We start from the raw sequence: 18,827 nt of genomic DNA on the forward strand, positions 1-18,827 counted from the left end.
GCGTTCTCCGACATCGTGCAACTAGTCCAAAATCGTTGTAGCAGCTTGCTTGTCCAGGTGTCCAGCGATTCCGTGTTAGCCGCCTCCTCGAGCTCGTCCGTCGGGAAGTTAAACGGCAAGTCCAGCATCATTTTAAGAATCTTGTTTTGGCGCGTCTGCAGCTTTTTGCGGCGAGTTGAAGCACAGCTGTGCCAGGCTGGAAATCCGTACGTTAGAGTCGGACGGAAGACGAGTTTGTAGAGCAGCAGTTTGTTGGCTTTGCTCAGCCTTGACCTTCGGCTCACCAGCGGGTAGAGCATCCTCGTTAACTTGTCGCACTTCTGCAACACGGCGTCAATGAGCTTGTCGTACTTCAGTTTTGGGTCGAGCGCAAGACCGAGGTACTTGACCTCGTTCGACCAGGGGACTTCGTGGCCCAGTGCCAACACACGTGACTGGGGGAGGAACCTTTCAGCGCGCCGCCGGGTGAAAAAGATCGCCTGCGTCTTCGCTGGATTAATTTTGATTCGCCACTTCCGCTGGTAGCTCTCGAGCGAGTCCTGGGCCGCCTGCAGCTTCTCGATGATCACATCTGCACTTTTGTCAGCAGCGACGAATCCAGTGTCGTCGGCGAAGAGGTAGTATTCGACCCCGTTCACCATGACGAGGTCCGAGGTGAAGATGTTGTACAGCGCCGGGCTCAGGACAGCTCCTTGCGGGACGCCGAACGGGATTTCATGACGGCGTGAGAGCGCACCATCGACGGCAACTTGAAAGCTGCGCTGCTTCAGGAAGGAGTTGAGCAGCTTCAGGATGTATGGCGGGAATCCGGCTAGCTTCATCTTGTGCAGGATCGCGTCCTGCCACACCGAATCGTAAGCTTTCTCCACGTCCAGAAGAACCATGCCAGCTGAGTCGCCCCGGGCGAGCGAGTTTTTGACGTTGCGCGTCAGTCTAGCGAGCTGGTGGTTTGTGGAGTGGCCCCGTTTGAAGCCGAACTGCTGCGGAGGCACGATATTTCGTTGCTCGACGAGGCTTTCGATCCGGATAAGCATCACGCGCTCGAGGATCTTACTCATCACGGGAAGCAGGCTGATCGGACGGTAGTTGGTGGGATTCGTGATGTCCTTGCCCGGCTTTGGGATTGCCGTGACGATGGCGTGCTTCCAGCTGGACGGAAAGTACGATGTCCTCAGACACGCGTTCACGATCAACGTCAGCATCACCAGTCCTTTGCGGGGGAGTCGCTTGAGCAGGGTGTTTCGGATTTTGTCCTCGCCAGGAGCCTTCTTCGCCTTGAGCGACTTGATGATCCGTGCTATCTCCTTTGGGCGGATGACTGGCACTGACTCGACCGGGAAGGTACTGTCGGCGATCAGCTGCACGCTCTCCTCAACAGCGCTGCACGTAGCCGGGTCACCGGGAGAAGGATTGCGATGCGCACGAGCAAAATTGTCAGCCAGCAGGTTCGCCTTCTCAACCGGGGATGCCTTCAGCGTGTCGCCTGCCTGGAGAGGCGGACTGTACTTCACCTGGTTTCGGAGCGCTTTGCTGATCTTCCAGACATCCTTGGCGCCGTTCTCTAGGTTGCGGATGTTGTTGGAAAAATGCTGGTTTCTGGCGATCGAACACTCGAAGCGAATTCGGTTATTCAGGGACTCGACTATCGCGCCGAGAAGAGGATCGCGTGTGCGATGATACCACTGGCGACGGCGCGTATTCCTCAAAGTGACCAGCTGGCGCGCTATTTCCGGAAACTTGGAGTCTTCGTAGGTTCGTACCGGTACGGTAGGAACGGCAGCGGCTTCGGCTTCCAAAAGCGTGCATGTGAAGAATTCGACGCAGCGATCGATAGCTTCGGGACTGGCCAGGTTGGTAGTTATAGGAGAGGTCAAGTCGATCTTTTCGTTTACAATCCGGTGGAAGGTTTGCCAGTTCGCTCGGTTGTAGCATTTTGTTGTAGGCCGCGCGTGTCGGAACGGCACCGATACATCCACGTCGAAGCGTACCGGTAGGTGGTCGGAGGACAGATCGTTAACCACAGTCAACGACGACATGTTCACCAGGTTGTTGGAGAGAACAATGTCTAGCGTCGACGGCCGACGGCCACCCGGGGGTTGGTATGTGAACGCCGGTGGAGCATGGATGAAGAAGTCCGACGAGGCTGCTCGAGAAACCAGGATGCTTCCGGCTCGGTTCGCCTTCAGACAGTTCCACTGCCGATGACGAGCGTTGAAGTCCCCTGCAACGAAAAACGGCTCTGTTCTACGTACCAGCGTGTAGATATCCCTCCGGAATGCGCTCCAGGACGTCCCTCGGTGTATTCCAGGAAAGTATGCTGCGACGATGTGGACAGACTGCGACGAAAGACGAATTTCCAGACCGACGGTTTCAATCGCTCTTGTGTTGAGGTCCAACACCGTGTAGTCGATGCCTTTCCGTAAGGCGATGAGGACACCACCACCACGTTCTTCCTCAGAGTTCCTCCGGTCAGCCCGAAAGATGTGGTAGTCGGGATGGTAGAACGAGTTTTTGGTTTTCAGCCATGTTTCGGAGACGGTGGCGACGTCGATTTGGTGCCGCGAGAGGAAATCGAAAAATTCGATTTTTTTCAGCAGAACTGATCTGCTGTTCCAATTAACAATTTTAAGATGGCTCAAGTTATCCATTGTAGAGATACTTGGCCATCAACTCAGCTAGGGCGTCGAATTGTTGCTGCTTGGTGCGGCATCCGACGAGACGCGTAAACATTTCTCTGGCGAGGCACAGGAACTCCGAGGCAGTAAACAATCCGTCTCCACCGAGGTCAGTGCAGGGAACTGTGGTTTCGCTCCTAGACGCAACTTGCGCGTAGGTTTTAAGTCCAGGGGGGGTTGGCTTGGGACGGATAGGGGGTCCTTCGTTGCGGTTCGGAGGTGCGCTTTTTTGGGGCACTTGACGAGAAGGTTTCTTCTTTCGTTTTTCGAGTTCCTCAAGGTATGCTATCCTTGTTGGGCACCCTCGAAAATTGGCACAGTGGCTTCCGCCACAGTTCACACACTTCAGCTGCGACTTACTGTTGTTGGTGTTGTTTAACTCCGCCTTCCTCGGAAGACCACAGACGTCCGTCAGGTGTTTACCGCCGCACTTCACGCATTTGGGTGGCAAATTGCAATTGGATGACCCGTGTCCAAATTTTTGGCACCGGTGGCACTGCGCAACATCGTTGGGGTGCTTGGAGAAATGTCGCCAAGAGACCACGACGTTGAAAATCGCCTTCGTTTTCCGCAGATCCTGGATTTTCACAGAACCGCGCTTGAAATACACCAGGTACAGTGTGTGCTCGTCCGCCCCCGACTTGGATGTCGACAGTACCTTGACGTCCAGCGGCTCCAAGCTTAGCGCCTCTAACTCCTCCTTTAGGTCTGCGATGTTCACTGCCGGCAGCCCAGAAAGCACAAACTTCGATAAAACATTTTCAGAAGTATCGTGTGTGTAAAACTGAACACCACTACTTTTCAGCAGTGCCACCGTGGTTGTAAACAATTCCTTGGATTTGGTGAGGAATTGAACCGTAGCTTTGGTGAACTTCAGCATGTAGTCATCACCTTGAGGAACGCCGTTAATGTTGAGCAGCTTAACCACATCAGCCACTGATTTTCCCACGATGAAGATCGGCGGAATCCTTACACGGGGTTCTTTCTTTTGTTGTTCCACTCCATCACCGACGTCGTCGTCGCCAAGCGCATCGAAACGATTCTCCGACAGGAACGGGGAGGTATTCTTCGTTTTGCTCCTGGTCTGGTAGCCGCTGCTGCTGCCGCCGCTCCCTGGTGTGATCCTGTCCAGCGAACGTGCACGCCGGCCACTCTCGAACATGGTTTGCCTCTGAAGGCGGGCCTTGTTGGCTGCATTTGCTACACGCTGAGAGGTTAGGTTGGTGTTTTTCGCGGAACCACCTTTGAGCCGCACGTTCGGCTTCAAACCGTGCTTCCACCACTTCTCCTGGTTCGCCAGGGCTTCCGATAACACCGACGGTTTCGGAACGCGACGTTAGACGCGAAAAGCAATAAAAAATCGAAAAAAATCACGGAGCACTCAGAGGCTTGTAAACAGCAATCCAACTAGGGATGCCCAATCTCCATTTTATACATCAATAGACGCGACAGAATGTCCTCTTCAGGGTTGTTAAAATATCAAAATATCAGCTCTCAGCAACTACAATTATCACGCCTGAATATTCATGCCTCAAATACAACTGCTCTTCTCTCCTTATTGAAACTCTCAGCGCCGAACATAGCCGAACACGTTTTCGTGTTTACACACTAGCGTTTGACATTTTCCTTTTCTCTCTCATTCCCGCTTCCACGATAGGACGCAACAACGTTTAACCACAAAAGCCGTCACAAAACCAATTTCGCAAACGCAATTTACCGGGACGTTATGCGTGGTCGGCTCCTAATCGCCGTCCCGCGTGCTTTTATTGCAGTTTTCGGAGAGATTGAAAGACTCAGCGGAGAGAGCGCAGAGTTGAGGAAAAGGGAAGGAGTGATAGAGAATGAAATCGCTGGAAATCACGAGGCACAAGAAGAGAAAAAAAAATACAATGCTATAGTGACGGTCGTTTTACTCTCGGATGTTTTTGGTGCAGAGATAATCAATTGATAGCTTTTTTATCACTCATTTGCAACACTGGTCCTCTTCATGGTACATTCATTGGATTTGTAAAATTTATATTTTTTAATTTAAAATTTTCACTTTTCGTGCTGTGAATTTCTGTACCGTCCTGGGTCAGAATGTTTTGCGTTTGTTGCTTTTTGTTTTTCAAATTCAGACTAGGGACTCGTAATCGGGCTGTTGTAGACGAATTTGGATGCTTCAAATTGCAAGACGTGGATTTTTTGCCCTCTATCTGATCACCATAAAACTTCCCTCTGGGGGTTAAACCGGTTCCGGGTCAATCCGGATTGTTTGAAACAGTTTTTTTGGTCGAAAATGTCAATAAAAAATATGAAATCAATGTACAAATTTTGTTGAAACTTGTTCAATGGAGAATTTTACAATATAAAATAAAAAAATTATAAAAATAATTGTTTATTAACTAATGTTTTGATAAGATTAGACTGGCTAGAGGTGCTTGTATTTGACACAGAAACAACGTTTCATAAAGGTTTCACTTAATTCGATCAGATTTTGTACTTTTATTAGGGGTACGAACAATTATTTGTTTGATAACTTAATTTAGTAAACTATTTTTGTATTTTTTTAGAATAAGTTTTTTTACAAAGCCAATGAATGGATCTTAAAAAACATTCTGCCGCGTCGATTGATGTATAAAACTTGGTACTTTAGTCGAATTTTATGTACTGGACTCACAACCCAGAGGTCGCCGGTTCGAATCCCGAATCTCGAATCTAAGTTTTAATAAAGGTATTCGGTGCCCTCTCCTCGTGCTATACCTTCACAATTAGGAGACCCGGGAGGCGGAGTCTTCTCGCAAAAAGAACTATACACGCCTGTGGATCCGTTGACGAAATCGCAAGGTTTAAGAGGGCCACATTATAAGGTGTTACGTCGATTCCGTTTTACATCATATCATATTTGACTCACTGTACTGCCGTTCTACGCATAATTGTCCCAGGTTCAAAAAAGTGCAACTGAGAAAAACGCGATTGAAATTTTTCGACTGTTTTTTGTGTTTCTACGCATAATTGTCCCGTAGGTCCCTATTCACCCTATATGTCCCTAATTGCCCCAGTTAGCAGTTTATCACTCTTATTTGTTATTCTTTTGCTTTACAAAAGGTAAACAAGACACAATGCTTTGTAAAACTAATGATTCCGCGAAAGAAAATACTTGGTGGGACAATTATGCGTAGAAGTACCACTATGGGACAAACAGACATGGTGTTGTTTTTGATGAGTTTCCTAACAAAGTACTAGATTTTATGTGTTTTTCGAAAAGTAAACGTCAAACTAAACCTAAAAATGACAAAAAGTCAGAATCGACCAAAAATGACATGGGACAATTATGCGTAGAACGGCAGTGTACAACCTTAAAATGTACGATTAAAAACCATTTCTGACGTGATTTCTGATCACTTTTTTTTATTTTAATGCAAAAAAATATTGACATGAAAACAACTATGATTCCCTTGGAACGATCTGTCAAGTAGGACCTTTTCTGTGAAGCTTCTTCACAGTTATTTTATTTTTATTTTGCCTTCCTCACTGAGGTAAGGCTATCGAGGTTTTTAAGCGAAGATGGCGTTCGAATGGTGAACGTCCGAAATGTCAAAATCGCGCAGTAGCACCAACATTAGAAAAAAAATGTGGCTGTCATGCCATGGTACACTTTTTTCGTAATGTTGGTGTCACTGCGTGATTTTGACATTTCGGGCGTTCACCCTTCGAACGCCATTTTCGCTTAAAAACCTGGATAATCCTGCTCTAAACAAGAACTTTTTATTAAAAGCTCGAAAACCCACCTTCATGTATACATATCGACTCAGAATCGAAAACTGAACAAATGTCTGTGTGTGTGTATGTGTGTGTGTATGTATGTATGTGACCAAAATTCTCACTAAGTTTTCTCAGCACTGGCTGAACCAATTTTGACCAAACCAGGTGCATTCGACTTGGTTTAGGGTCCCATACATCGCTATTGAATTGTTTGAAGTTTCGATAAGTAGTTCAAAAGTTATATATAAAAATGTGTTTTCACATATATCCGGATCTCATTTATATGCATGTAAACGATGTCCGGATCCATCATCCGACCCATCGTTGGTTAGGCAATTGAAAGACCTTTCCAACGAGTCTACAACATTGAAGATCTGGCAACCCTGTCTGGAGTTATGACCATTTAAGTGATATTTTTGTACTTTTTTGAAGCCGGATCTCACTTAAATGTATGTAAACGATGTCCGGATCTATCATCCGACCCATCGTTGGTTAGGCAATTGAAAGACCTTTCCAACGAGTCCACAACATTGAAGATCTGGCAACCCTGTCTGGAGTTATGACCATTTAAGTGATATTTTTGTACTTTTTTGATGCCGGATCTCACTTAAATGTATGTAAATGATGTCCGGATCTATCATCCGACCCATCGTTGGTTAGGCAATTGAGTACACAACATTGAAGATCTGGCAACCCTGTATCGAGTTATTACCACTTAAGTAATATCTATGTACTTATTTTTCTGGATCTAAATAATAGTTGAAGTATGTGTCCAAACCGCTCATATTACCCATTGTTGGTAAAAAGTGAGGAAGGCACCAACCACGTAGGTGGATTAAGTTAGTTTTTTTATTTTGATTTGAAAATCCATTTTAAATAATTTTCGGCCGTGCAAATGGTCATTGTACTTATAAAAAAAAGCTTCATCTTTGTGAATAATAATTGCAAATTTGAGCTTAATTTTAGGACCCAATTAACAAACAATTATTGTGCATTTAGCTGATAGCTGGATTTTCTAGCATCTTCTCATGGTCGTTGGAAACGTTGGAAACGATCGTGGATAGTAGGGGGTACCCAATTTGTGTGAAAAAGAACAATTCAACTAATAATAATGGCTGGCAATTTTTATCATGTTTGCAAAATATTATTTTTCTTGAAAAAAGTTTCGATTCTTTAGGCCGTTTCAAAAAAAATGAAAAGTGTTCAAAACTTTGGTGCTCACCCCTAAAATGATAGATTAGGATGTCAGAAACAATGTTTTCATACAACAAAAAGTTCCTAAAAATGGCGCGTTGAGCTTAATTGCAAAAAGTGCATTTTTCGAGTATTTTTCAGAAATTCACCTTCGGAACCTGACAAATCTAAACTGTTAGTAAAAGAAAAAAATTCTCTTACCTACACAAAGAATGATCGAGTGAACTCACACATTGAAACTCTTGTGTGCCGCATTGGGTAATTTTTGTGTTGGCCATCAGATTGCGCTAGTAGCTAATTAATATTGCTGATTGATGGATTTTAGTATAATTTGTTCAATGATTTACGTCTGTGTGTCTGTGGTTGAAGTTTGTATTGGTTAAAATGTTTAAAAAGAAATAAAAATTTTGTTTAGCTTGCATCTATTTTAATATGTTCTTCGTGTAGAAATAATAAATGACAATCTTTCCCTCCTCAGGACCGAGTTCCAGGTCAAGTTCCTGTGGGGCTGCAAGGGCTGTTTCGTGCCGGCCGAGGATCGTCACGCCAAGTTCGAGCACGTGCTCAGCGTGATGGCGGACAAATTCTGCGGAGGAGCCGCAGAACCCCACACACTCAACGCTGCCGGCTAAAAATTTTCTCTCCGCTCTTTTTTCACGCGTCATCGTAGGAAAAAAAAACAAAAACACAATTCAAAATTTTACCATCAGCGCAAAACTCTCATCTGATAGAACTATTAGCTCAAATATTGAAAGACCTACGGAAATGAAAATCAAACGAAACAATAATAATGAGATCGCGAAAAATCTGCCATGTGAAATGACCTAAGGTTCGTTTTTTGGAAGTTGTTTAAACCAGATTTAAAAAATAATAGTTGTAACGAATATCGAAGAATAAATGTTCGCGATTTAAGGAGTATGCTGCCTCAGCACAATGTCCGCGAGTTTGAATCGATTTTTTGAGAAACAACTAAATCAAAGCTAGTCACAAATATTGTATCGAAGTACTTAGACGTTTCCTTTTTTGTACATGAAGTGGGGGCAGAATCTTGGTGATTTTATAGTACTGTATTTATTTCACAAATACAAAACACCGTTGGTTGAGCCATAGTTTATAATTATCGCGAGAATGGAATTACAGTTTTATAGAATATATTATACAGTTCATAATGTTTGCGGTAAGTAAGTAAACTATAAAAGAAGTATTCTTTTATACGGTGCAATAAAATCATGCAGAAAATAAATCTAACCTCATTTTGTTGATAGTCCTAGAATTTTTGAGCATCGAATCAGAAAGCACAGCCAAGAATGATTTTCCAGCAACAGGCAAACGAACCACTGAAAAATAGACTGATATTTTTTGTGTCGAATAGTTTTGAAAACTTTGACGAACCTCTTACTCACGCTCTAATATGACTCTAGTTTAGCCCTTCCCAAAGCAATACAAATCATGAAATATCAATCCGCGTTTTGGGGTTTTTGAAACCACCCAAACTTTACGATACACACACAATCTTGTTAGCAAAACAAAAAAGCATTTAATCCAACTTTCTCGACACTTTTTATATACCCTTCCGAAACAAAAGCTACCGTAAAATGTATCGTAGTACTATGTAGTAAAATCATTGAAAACAAAAACACAAAATGTCGCAGTCATAATAAAAAACATAGTTAATCATGAAAAAAAAGAAATAATTGATAATAAGTAACTTCCACTCTAACATACATGGAACAAGACACTTTTTATCACGAAAACAAACTTAAAGTTGAACTAACCTCAAGATAAAAAGTACCACATTGTTAATTTTTTCTCGAAGCATCCCAAATCAGTTGAACAGTGTTTTTATTTCGTAAACCAATCTCATCAAACCAATACTTCATGTACCAGAACCGCAACCGATAGAAAAAGAAGTGCTAAACCACTAACTTACATAAATACTAAAATAAAAGAAAAAAAAATAGTATAAAATATCTACTTCGACTCGGGCAAAGTTTGCAAAACTGTATTTATTTACTATCGACAGATAAAAGAAAGCATTATATAGAATAGCTTATCTGAAGAGAACACAACATAAAACTAAAAAAACAACAAAATTTGGAATGAAACGCGATTGAAGTTTGAACGGGGAGCAGCGGAAAGAACACAAGTAAATGCAACTAGAGTACTGGTAAATGAAAAGTATTACGTAAAGAAACGAGTAACGAACGCCACCAAACTGAGGTGTGACTGTCGAAACGGGGTTAGAAAGTAAGCGATTTGTTGTACATATTTTGTGGTCAATGGAATAATGGAAACAATAAGCAAACAAAGTAAGAGAGAGAGAGATCACACTCTTTAACACAAACTACATAAGCGCATAAAGTAAATATAATATTTGAAGCGGGAAATGATAAGTATTAAATTATTTGAATAAAACCAAAACGATCGCGGTGTGATTCTTTCGATGACAAATTTCAAAAAATGCAAATAGGGTACGTTATCCATTAGTGGACCCCTTTCCTATAGTGGACCCTCTGAAGTGTTTTTGATGAAAAAATCAATAAAATCACAATTTCAAGCGTGTTTTTGTCTACAAATCTTTTATTTGGCATGTTCAGCATAATTTAAAACAATGTTGGCTGACATTGACGTGTCCTTTCAGCCAAAATAAGTGTTTTGAGTTCGACATCTGAAATCAGCCATGGCCACTAGCATTTTCACAACAAACCTGCATTTATATTTAATGATTGAATTAACTATCCAATCATTTTTTGACTGATTATTCAATTCAGCAGGTCGAAATAATGTAAGTTTAAGAAACTTTACTAAAATAAAGCGAAGAACTGCTCATTTTCGAGCAAAAATTAGGGGGGTCCAATATAGGACAACGTAAATCTAAACTTTTCCAAAAGTGGACCCCTATTACACTTACAAAAATAAAGAAAACTGTGTATTTAAGCAAAAGTTTGTCTTAAATATACAATAAATGCTTGTTGTAATCAACCTAAACGCATATTTTTTTCAATTATGAGTATAAATATAGATGTTTTCATGTTAAAAGTACCAAATATGCTGAAGCCAAAAGAATTTATAATTAATCAAAACTTTAGTTTATGGTACTTAACTGAAGCATCATAGTTGCAGTTTGAAATGATATTTTATAATAATAAATCAATTACAAAACATTTTTTTTTAAATAAACATGCGTGGTTTTATCAGCAACTGTAAACAAATTTATTGTTTAGTTTTGGTCAACCATTTATGTATTTAATATGAAAAAATGTGCGTCAAAATAATTTTTTTTAATTTTTTTTATGTTTACAGTGGTTTTTGAAACGTTTTCTCTGATCTTTTTCGGAAATAAATGTGTTTAAATGTCTGTTTGGTTTTTGTTGTTGTTTAAAGCCAAATTTGTTACCAAAACATATTTGTTCATGATGAAAAGTGAGCAAAATCCATCTTTTATTCATTATATCTATCATTAGACCTACACAATGCATCAAAACATCAAATATCGGTTAAATTAGGTATAAAAATAACAGTTTGCCTATAGTGGACCCGGGTCCATAATCGGATTATGGACCCGGGTCCACTATAGGAAAAGGGGGTCCATAACAGGCAAAAAAAACTTTTTTTTTCAAATGGCTATTTTTTTGCTCAAAAACAAAAAACTGATGAAACAAATACTCAAAATTGTTCAAAACACTCCAGATTCCATTATTTTGTTCAAAAGGTTATGAAAAAGTGCTTAAAATATTGAAAAATTGTGAAAAATGCGCGTCGGCTCTACTAGGGGGTCCACTAATGGTTAAAATACCCTATTTAACAATATTTTTGAGTCAAATTATTAAATGATAGTTTTTTTTCTATCACTCATTTGCAACACAGCTGTTTTAGAATACGGGGACAAAAACTTTGAAAATTATTTGCATCGGCCTAATGTAAAGCGAAAAAATGATTCTAGGAATGAGAATAAATGATTTTTTTTCGTTGAATGCAAAAACATCCATTTCTTTGAAGTTGTTATTGTATCAAAATATAATTTTAATCTCGAAAATTTTGTTTTTTTCCTGATTGAGAAACAGATTCAAAATTCAAAAATTCTAACCACAAAATTTTAAAAATTCTGAGACATAAAAAATTAAAAAGCTACAAGATTTTCTAACTAGTTTAAGTTTTTTTTTTTCAATTGAAAAATTCAAAATAAGTCAATTTGAAAATTCATAAATTATCAAAATCAGCAGCCCTAAAAATTATAAAAAAAGAAAATTTTAATATTTCAATAATTCAAAAGTTTTACAATTTAAAAATGTAAACTATGAATACTTAAATTCTGAAATAATTAAAATTATAGTTGTGGCTTTTCCAAATGGTTTACTTCATTCAGCAAAACAAAATCGTCGTTTTAATTTTCAGTGTTATATGATTTTGCGTTATTAGATTCGGCTTCATTAGTCTATTTTGGAATTAAAACATTACCTATTGAACGCAAAGTAGTTTAAACGTCTCTAATTTCCAGCCACATTAAAATAAGAAAATTAAGATTATTTGATTTTTCATCAAACCTCAAGAAATTTAATTTAATGACCCTTTTCTTGATCGTTTCTTCCGGAGGAACCTTAAATCACAAAACGAGATTGTTTTTTTGCCATGAAACTTTCTGTTTATTTAGACATAATACGATTATTTTTTCATATGTCACGATTTTTTTTTAATGTGGCGCGGATTGGGTTTTGGGTCTGCACGGATTTTTTTCGACTTTTCCGTAACCTGGCATATCTCTCGCGCTGATTCCAATAACCCGTTTCAAAAGGGCAGATAACCTGCCGGCCAAATTCCGAGTAATAATGTTGGGAAAGTGATATGAATCTCTGATCGAACCTGAAACCTCCAGGGTCTATGTTAGCTTTTATAGTATCGCACAGCATGTAGCTTCCACGCATGAGAAAACTGTTGCGTTGCAGGCATCATCTCTTTTTGGGACGTATGATTGAGGTACCGTCACGCCATAACCTTTCGATGGCAATGCGCGACATCATCGAAAAAATTGAAATAACACTGCAGATGCCGGGAACTCCCGCGTGTCTTCATTTTCTCCAATTGTTCTACGCCCAAATTGCACTGTACACACGCACCGAATCCAACGTCAGAACAAGTACCGGCTTGCCAACCGCTAATCACTTTGGCTGCTAAATCTGCAACTTTTCTCCTTTCCCAACGATTTTTACTCGATTTTAGCACTCCAAAAAATGCAAAAGACGCGTTTTCCCACATTTCATTTTTATACCGTCCACACCTTTTGCTCACATAACCGCCAAAAATCAACAACAGACTGCCGCCCAGTTTCCAACATCCTCGTCGCCAGTTATTCGTGACCTTTGGTTTAATTATCACTTCGGGCAATTCTCCCACTCTCAATGCATGCAGTCAATGCTGCCTCCGTTTTTCATTCTCTTGGAGTCTCCTGATGTCGTTCATATTAAGATACCATGGATATAGTTATTCGTACAGGATAACCGCTGCTTTGCGAATTTGTTTCAGGAAAACATTGCCTATTTTTGTATACTCATCTAAAGCATCAGCCGATACACCGTAGGCAAGTAATCTAACGGAAGCGACACATTTCTGTATTGAGGATATTCCATTTTTTCCGGCTGCGTTGACTTATTACTTTCTTTTAGCCGTCTCGACTCTGACCCTCGCTGGACAAAGGTCCGTCCAGGATGTACCTCGCTTGGATGCCAACGCTTGGCCTGCAATAAAATACCAAAGAAGTGGTTAAGTTAAACGATTCGAATGAAAACCACGGCGTTGAAATGATTTCACTTAATTGATTTTTATTGTTATTTTTTACATTCTAAAACTATCAAATAGTTTGCCAACTCTCATGGTACAGTTTTGTTTTCGTGATATTAATTTTTGTTTTAATTTTTCACTTTAATTTCACTTGCCTGCAAAAGTTATCATTTACTTGTTACAAAAGTTTTACAAAATCGTTATGCGTTTATGTTTTTATTATTATTATTCTCATTCTGATCACTACAGCTTAATATTTGATTTGTTTTTCCACAATGAAAAAAATGAAATAATACACCCATACTCTTTCAGTTACATCTTTTTCCCCTGATCAGGTGCTGTGTTTTGGCAAACAAGTGCCGCACGTGTGTGTGTGGTTTGTGTTTTCTTAACAAGTTACGCGCGCTAGATGTGTTCTGTGGCGAAGAGAATTAAAATATAGCAACTCTTTTTACACATTTCGGCGAAAAAAAACTTAGACTAACGAGCGAATAAAAAATACGGAAATTAGTGACAAGCGCATCTCGATAAACAAAACTATGCGTTTTTGCTCTCCTCAAACTAAAATATTCATATTCAGGTCTACCTCGAACGAAGAGCGAACGAAACAAGTGTCTAGTTTTGTGTGTATATAATAATTATTTTTAGGCAATAGTAATAATAACTAATATGTGTGTGTGTATCACCTAGCTAAGGCTAAGAACTCGCTAGAATGTGTGTAACATAGCGCAAATTTTTGTTTGTTTGTTTGCTTGTAACAGTTTACATCTGCGGCAGCTGCTCGATCGGCGTGGTATACTTAAAGTCCTCGGGAAAGAGCTCGGCCGCGTGCGGGTACATCAACCGGTACGACTGCCGGATGGTGACGTCGGCCACACCCGCAATGTCGCCAATCTCCTTGTGGGTCTTCTTCTGGTCCGAAGCTTGCGACGCCATGTAGATGGCGGCGGCCGCAACCGAAATCGGTGACCGACCCGGCACGATGTCCATCTCGACGGCTTTCCGCGCAATGTGGGTGGCCGCTCGCTGTACCGTGTTCGGCAGGTCTGCAAGAAGATTCCCCAATGAGTACCGAATCGAACAAACAAGCACGCCCCAAAACTTACCCAAGTTGGCGCAGAACCGGGACATAAAATCGGCGGTCGTGATGAGATCGACGGACGTGGCCAGCGCCTTCAGTGTCAACTTGAAGCACCGTCCAATCTCCTTCTTGCTGATCTTGCTGACGGCGCAGATTTCCTTGAAGGTACGCGGGACGCCCTCCTGCCGGCACGCAATGTACAAGCACGCCGAAGCTTTGGCGTCGTTTGAGCGACCCTTCAGATTCTTGCCGTCGTGAACCTGCTTGAACAGGTTGTTTGCCCGGTCCACGATTGTCTTTGGCAGATTGATGCGGTCGGCCATGGTGCTGATCTCCTTGAAGGCCGCTATCAGCGCCCGGTCCGAGCTGCTCATCGTGCGCCGGTTCTGGTACTTGGCGGCTAGAGGGAAAAGAGAGAAAGAGCAATGTTGTTTAAAAACAGTCCTGAGATAGGACGACAGCACCACTGGAATGTTGGTTATATCCTATATGTGTGCCCTTAAATTATATGCAAGGTAGCAATCCTATGAATTCCTCGAGCCCCGTGATCATTGGCTCGTAGTGCTCCAGAAGTCCCATCAGAAGAATTCCCGATAGTCAGGAATCGTCCATCTTGAAGGCGGACGCCGTATTAGGTCGATGGCTAAATTTTTCGTCGATATTTGGCCATCGGGGAATTTAAAAAATCGTCAGATTTAAAGTTCCGGTGAAAATCCGGGTGAAATCCCACTGTGCGGTGGCTTGTTCTGGTCAGCCCTTCCCGGTTCAAACCACGCCGCCGACCGCCTCTGCCGACTTGAACAACATAACCAGCATTTTCAGCCTCTCCATTTAGGTCTCGAACTGGATTTCTTCTCGTCCAACTTTTTTTTCGCATGTAAAAAAAAAGTTGGAACGATGTTTTCGGTCGCACCAATTACAGATTTGTTTGTTCAAATCAAGTTCTGCAAAATTTTAGGATTGTCTAGACATTCTTAAAAATTACTGGAAACAAAATCGTCTCGATTGGTTGAGCTTTGTCGGAGAACCAACTTTTTTGGTTGGCTTCCGTTGGACATGCGTTGGCCGTTCCAATGTTAAGCGGTTGAACTCTCATTTCAAATGTTGATCAAAAGTGCATTAAATTTGATCTTGTTGGCCAGTATGGCATAAATATAAATTCGCTACCAGTTAACGGGTATTACATTGAAAAAAAAAACACAAACACAAAAATGAGCGTTTCCCAACCACGGACGGGAATGTCAAGTACCTAATTCAAGACCTAATTTGTGGGGAAAATCACCCAAGTAACACGACAGCTACACCATGCCCCGTGGCACATCAGCCATCTGGACGGAACACCTTCCGGTTGCAGCCTGTTGCCAAGAATGAACCTTCCAACACTAACCGTCCCATTTTAGGGCCACAATTTTTCTCACGAGAACTTATTCTATAATCGTCCTCCTAGTTTGAAAGATGATCACTTAAAAATAACTCCCTTAATTCCCTTTAAAAAAAAACGAAGATAAACCTCAACATCCCAATCCCACATTAAAATTTTAAGTATACTACTTAAACTTGTTTTACACTTTGTCGTTCAGTTTAAACATTTGAAAATAAAAGTGAGTGATTTGGAGTTAGAAGTTAGCGACGAAGAAGACGACAACGTGTCGAATGGAACCGTCTCCGATATCGAGAGCGAAAGTGACTCGGACGACCTTTCTGCAAGGTTGGAGATGATTTTAAAAACAAATGTTATCAAATTGATACAAGAATATTTTTTAGCTTGGAGGTATTCGTTGGAGAGAACGGCAAACGATGGAACACCAAGCCACCAGCTGATGGCGACATTGCACCGAAAAAAGATGTCAATGCTAGCAATGTTGGCCCAGCTCCACGATTCCGGAAGATGAACATCGAGGAGTTGGTTGCATGTACGGGCGTCGCAAGCAGGAAGGAAGGAACCTGGAAGGATGCGACTACCATTTAAGGTGTAAAGGATTGGATTTAAATCGCAACCGAGTTTGTCTTATTTGCTACGCAAAAGAATAAAGGCAAAAAGCTTCCGAACCTTGTAGACCATCGTAAAGTACAAAAATCTGAATGACTAGGAAGCATCTCAACAACATCTCAAAGTTTAGTGTGGTAGCTGCAACAGGAAATTTATAGGTCATTCGCAGAAGAGAAAGAAAGTTGCCGTCACTTCACGATTATTCGAAAGAACTGAGTTTAAAATCGTGCTCATTTGCATAAAAGGATCAAAAGACCAAATGAGGTAAGTCCTGGAAAAGGTCATGTAAGTCGAAAGCTACGAGTTCAAGTCAGCAGGAAAACGTCAAAATTAGATTGCCAAATGTACGGGGTAAATGATTTCAAATAGACATTTCAATTACTGTTCTATAGGTATCATCATAGGATTGAAGGACTCAGCCCCATAAAGGGGGCTTAAATCTTACGTCCCAAATAGGGAAAGGATTTGCAACGCCTGCAAAACACCACAAGTTGATAAACAAACGACGCCCATATTGCCAATGTTGTTCGGTAGCCCATATCAAGCTATCGCCGGGGCCCTGATTATATGGAAGTCTGTGCAGTGCTATTTATGTTAGGACCTAGTTTTAATCAATGACAAAGTCAAAGTGATTTTAACGAAAATGGTTACAATCGGGAGCCAAAGTATTGAAAAAATCAAGCATATTAAATTTAAAATAATGTTTCCAAAATTTTAGGCATTTGAAGACAAAATGAGCGCTTCCCTAACACCGACGGGAAGATCAGGTTCCTAAAATGCATTAAATTGGCCAACGAATTAGCACAAACCCGGATATACACTTCAAATACTGTCATCAGGGGTGACATTGGGTCTGGGTGGTGAGATTAGGCCCTACAAAAATGCAGAAATGCGTATGACTTAATCTCACCCCCAGACCCATTGTCACTCCTGATGACGGTACCTAGAATGCATATTATAAAAAACTGATAACTCTGTTGAACTTAATTAACATGAGCTACGTTATTCAACGCCATTCCGGTTATGTCACGACATAACTATTCTGTCTTTTTGGTACTCACTTCCAAACGCATCGAACGACGCCGGCCCCGTCCCTGGCCCAATCATCGTGGACAAATCGCCCCCGCTGAGCAGCGGATTTTCCGGCCCACCCACACGAGACGGATCCACGCCCGCTTTCTCGTTGCTGAACGTTCGCCACTCCGAACCGACATCGATCACTCTGGAAATGAAAATTGAGGGCAAATGATAATTTCAAGGATTTCGCTGAATAATTGATTCCACCAGTTGACGTACCTGTCTCCGACGACCAGCCCGCACTCTGAGCAGATCATGTCCCCGGCACGGTAGTCCTCTATCAGCGGTGCATCCGGATGTGCGTAACAGCAAACCTTGTTCAGGTGGTGATCTCTGCAGCAGCAAAGAGAGAATGCAAAATGTAAACATTTTCAACCATGTCGTAGAAATCATCAAAGTGTGCTGTGCTAAGTCAACGCTTTGAGAATCGATTACGGCATCCACCCTCTCTCTCGCGTGACAGCATTAGTAGGCCATGTCATCGAGCCAATCAATTCGGGCACTTTCTTCGCAGTTTTTCAAATTTAAGCCTACCCAAAAAACCCCAATTCTTACCTCGAAGAACTTGCCATTTTGCTGGCTTTTGTCCCGTTCTCGTCCGTCTGGCTGTGTTCGTGTGTGTTTGGTGGTGGCCTTTCCCTTCTTGTGCTGGAAACGCGCGGCCTAGAAAATTTCGTCGTCGTCGTGCCCCAGAATCGCCTCTCGATGGGGTGACGACGAATTTACTACCGAAATCGATCGCCTTTCCGTAATTAGACGGCACAGATCGGAACACGACGCACACGACACGGTGGAAATCTGCGTTTTTCCCTCGCGACTTTTCGCGATTCGCAACGACGAAGTTCTGCTGATGATGCTGATCGCTGGCTGATTGTCGTCGTAGCGTTGTCTGTCACACGACGGCAGGGCTAGAAGATTGATTTGGATAGTCTGTAGACAAGGTTTAATTTATCTGCGATAGTTACGATTCAATAATTATTATGGTCGCATCATGAAACAGTCTAAAATATTATCAAAATTTAAAATCTTGTTCATTAAAAATGAATCAAAAACTCAAGAATACATCAAATATTGCGATCAGAAACATGATATTTCAATCCTAATAACTGGATTTAAAAAATCTACAAATCGAAACTAAAAATCCGATGGCAACCTTGACGTGGGTTTCGTTTCTGATGGGTCGATAAAGCAGAGCTCAAGCTGTCAGAACAAGCTGAAAATGAAACGAAAGCGCGCGAACTTGCTCCAGTGGCGTGGCGTAAGAGGAGGGGCAGAGGTAAATAATGATGAA

General features: G+C 41.6%; 2 protein-coding genes across 5 annotated transcripts in view; one reads left to right on the forward strand and one right to left on the reverse strand.

The window, feature by feature from the left end:
* LOC120416601 (SH2 domain-containing protein 3C) overlaps window positions 1-9,739 on the forward strand; it is a 103,144-nt gene extending 93,405 nt beyond the window's left edge. For all 4 annotated transcript variants that reach the window (XM_039578392.2, XM_039578391.2, XM_039578393.2 and 1 more), the window contains one exon: window positions 8,092-9,739. In XM_039578392.2, coding sequence (XP_039434326.1) covers window positions 8,092-8,245 — 154 coding nt within the window. In that variant the 3' untranslated portion in view covers window positions 8,246-9,739. The remainder of the gene's footprint in view (window positions 1-8,091) is intronic.
* A 3,664-nt stretch (window positions 9,740-13,403) lies between these two features.
* Window positions 13,404-18,379, reverse strand: LOC120416608 (transcription initiation factor IIB). The gene is made up of 5 exons (XM_039578406.2): window positions 18,092-18,379; window positions 17,756-17,869; window positions 17,521-17,681; window positions 14,495-14,869; window positions 13,404-14,434 (listed from the first exon to the last, which is right to left on the reverse strand). The coding sequence occupies exons 1-5, from the start codon at window positions 18,106-18,108 to the stop codon at window positions 14,151-14,153; spliced, it is 951 nt and encodes a 316-aa protein (XP_039434340.1). The 5' UTR covers window positions 18,109-18,379; the 3' UTR covers window positions 13,404-14,150.
* Between the last annotated feature and the right edge of the window lie 448 nt (window positions 18,380-18,827).

Source organism: Culex pipiens, chromosome 2 (assembly GCF_016801865.2).
Source record: "Culex pipiens pallens isolate TS chromosome 2, TS_CPP_V2, whole genome shotgun sequence".
Taxonomy (NCBI): domain Eukaryota; kingdom Metazoa; phylum Arthropoda; class Insecta; order Diptera; family Culicidae; genus Culex; species Culex pipiens.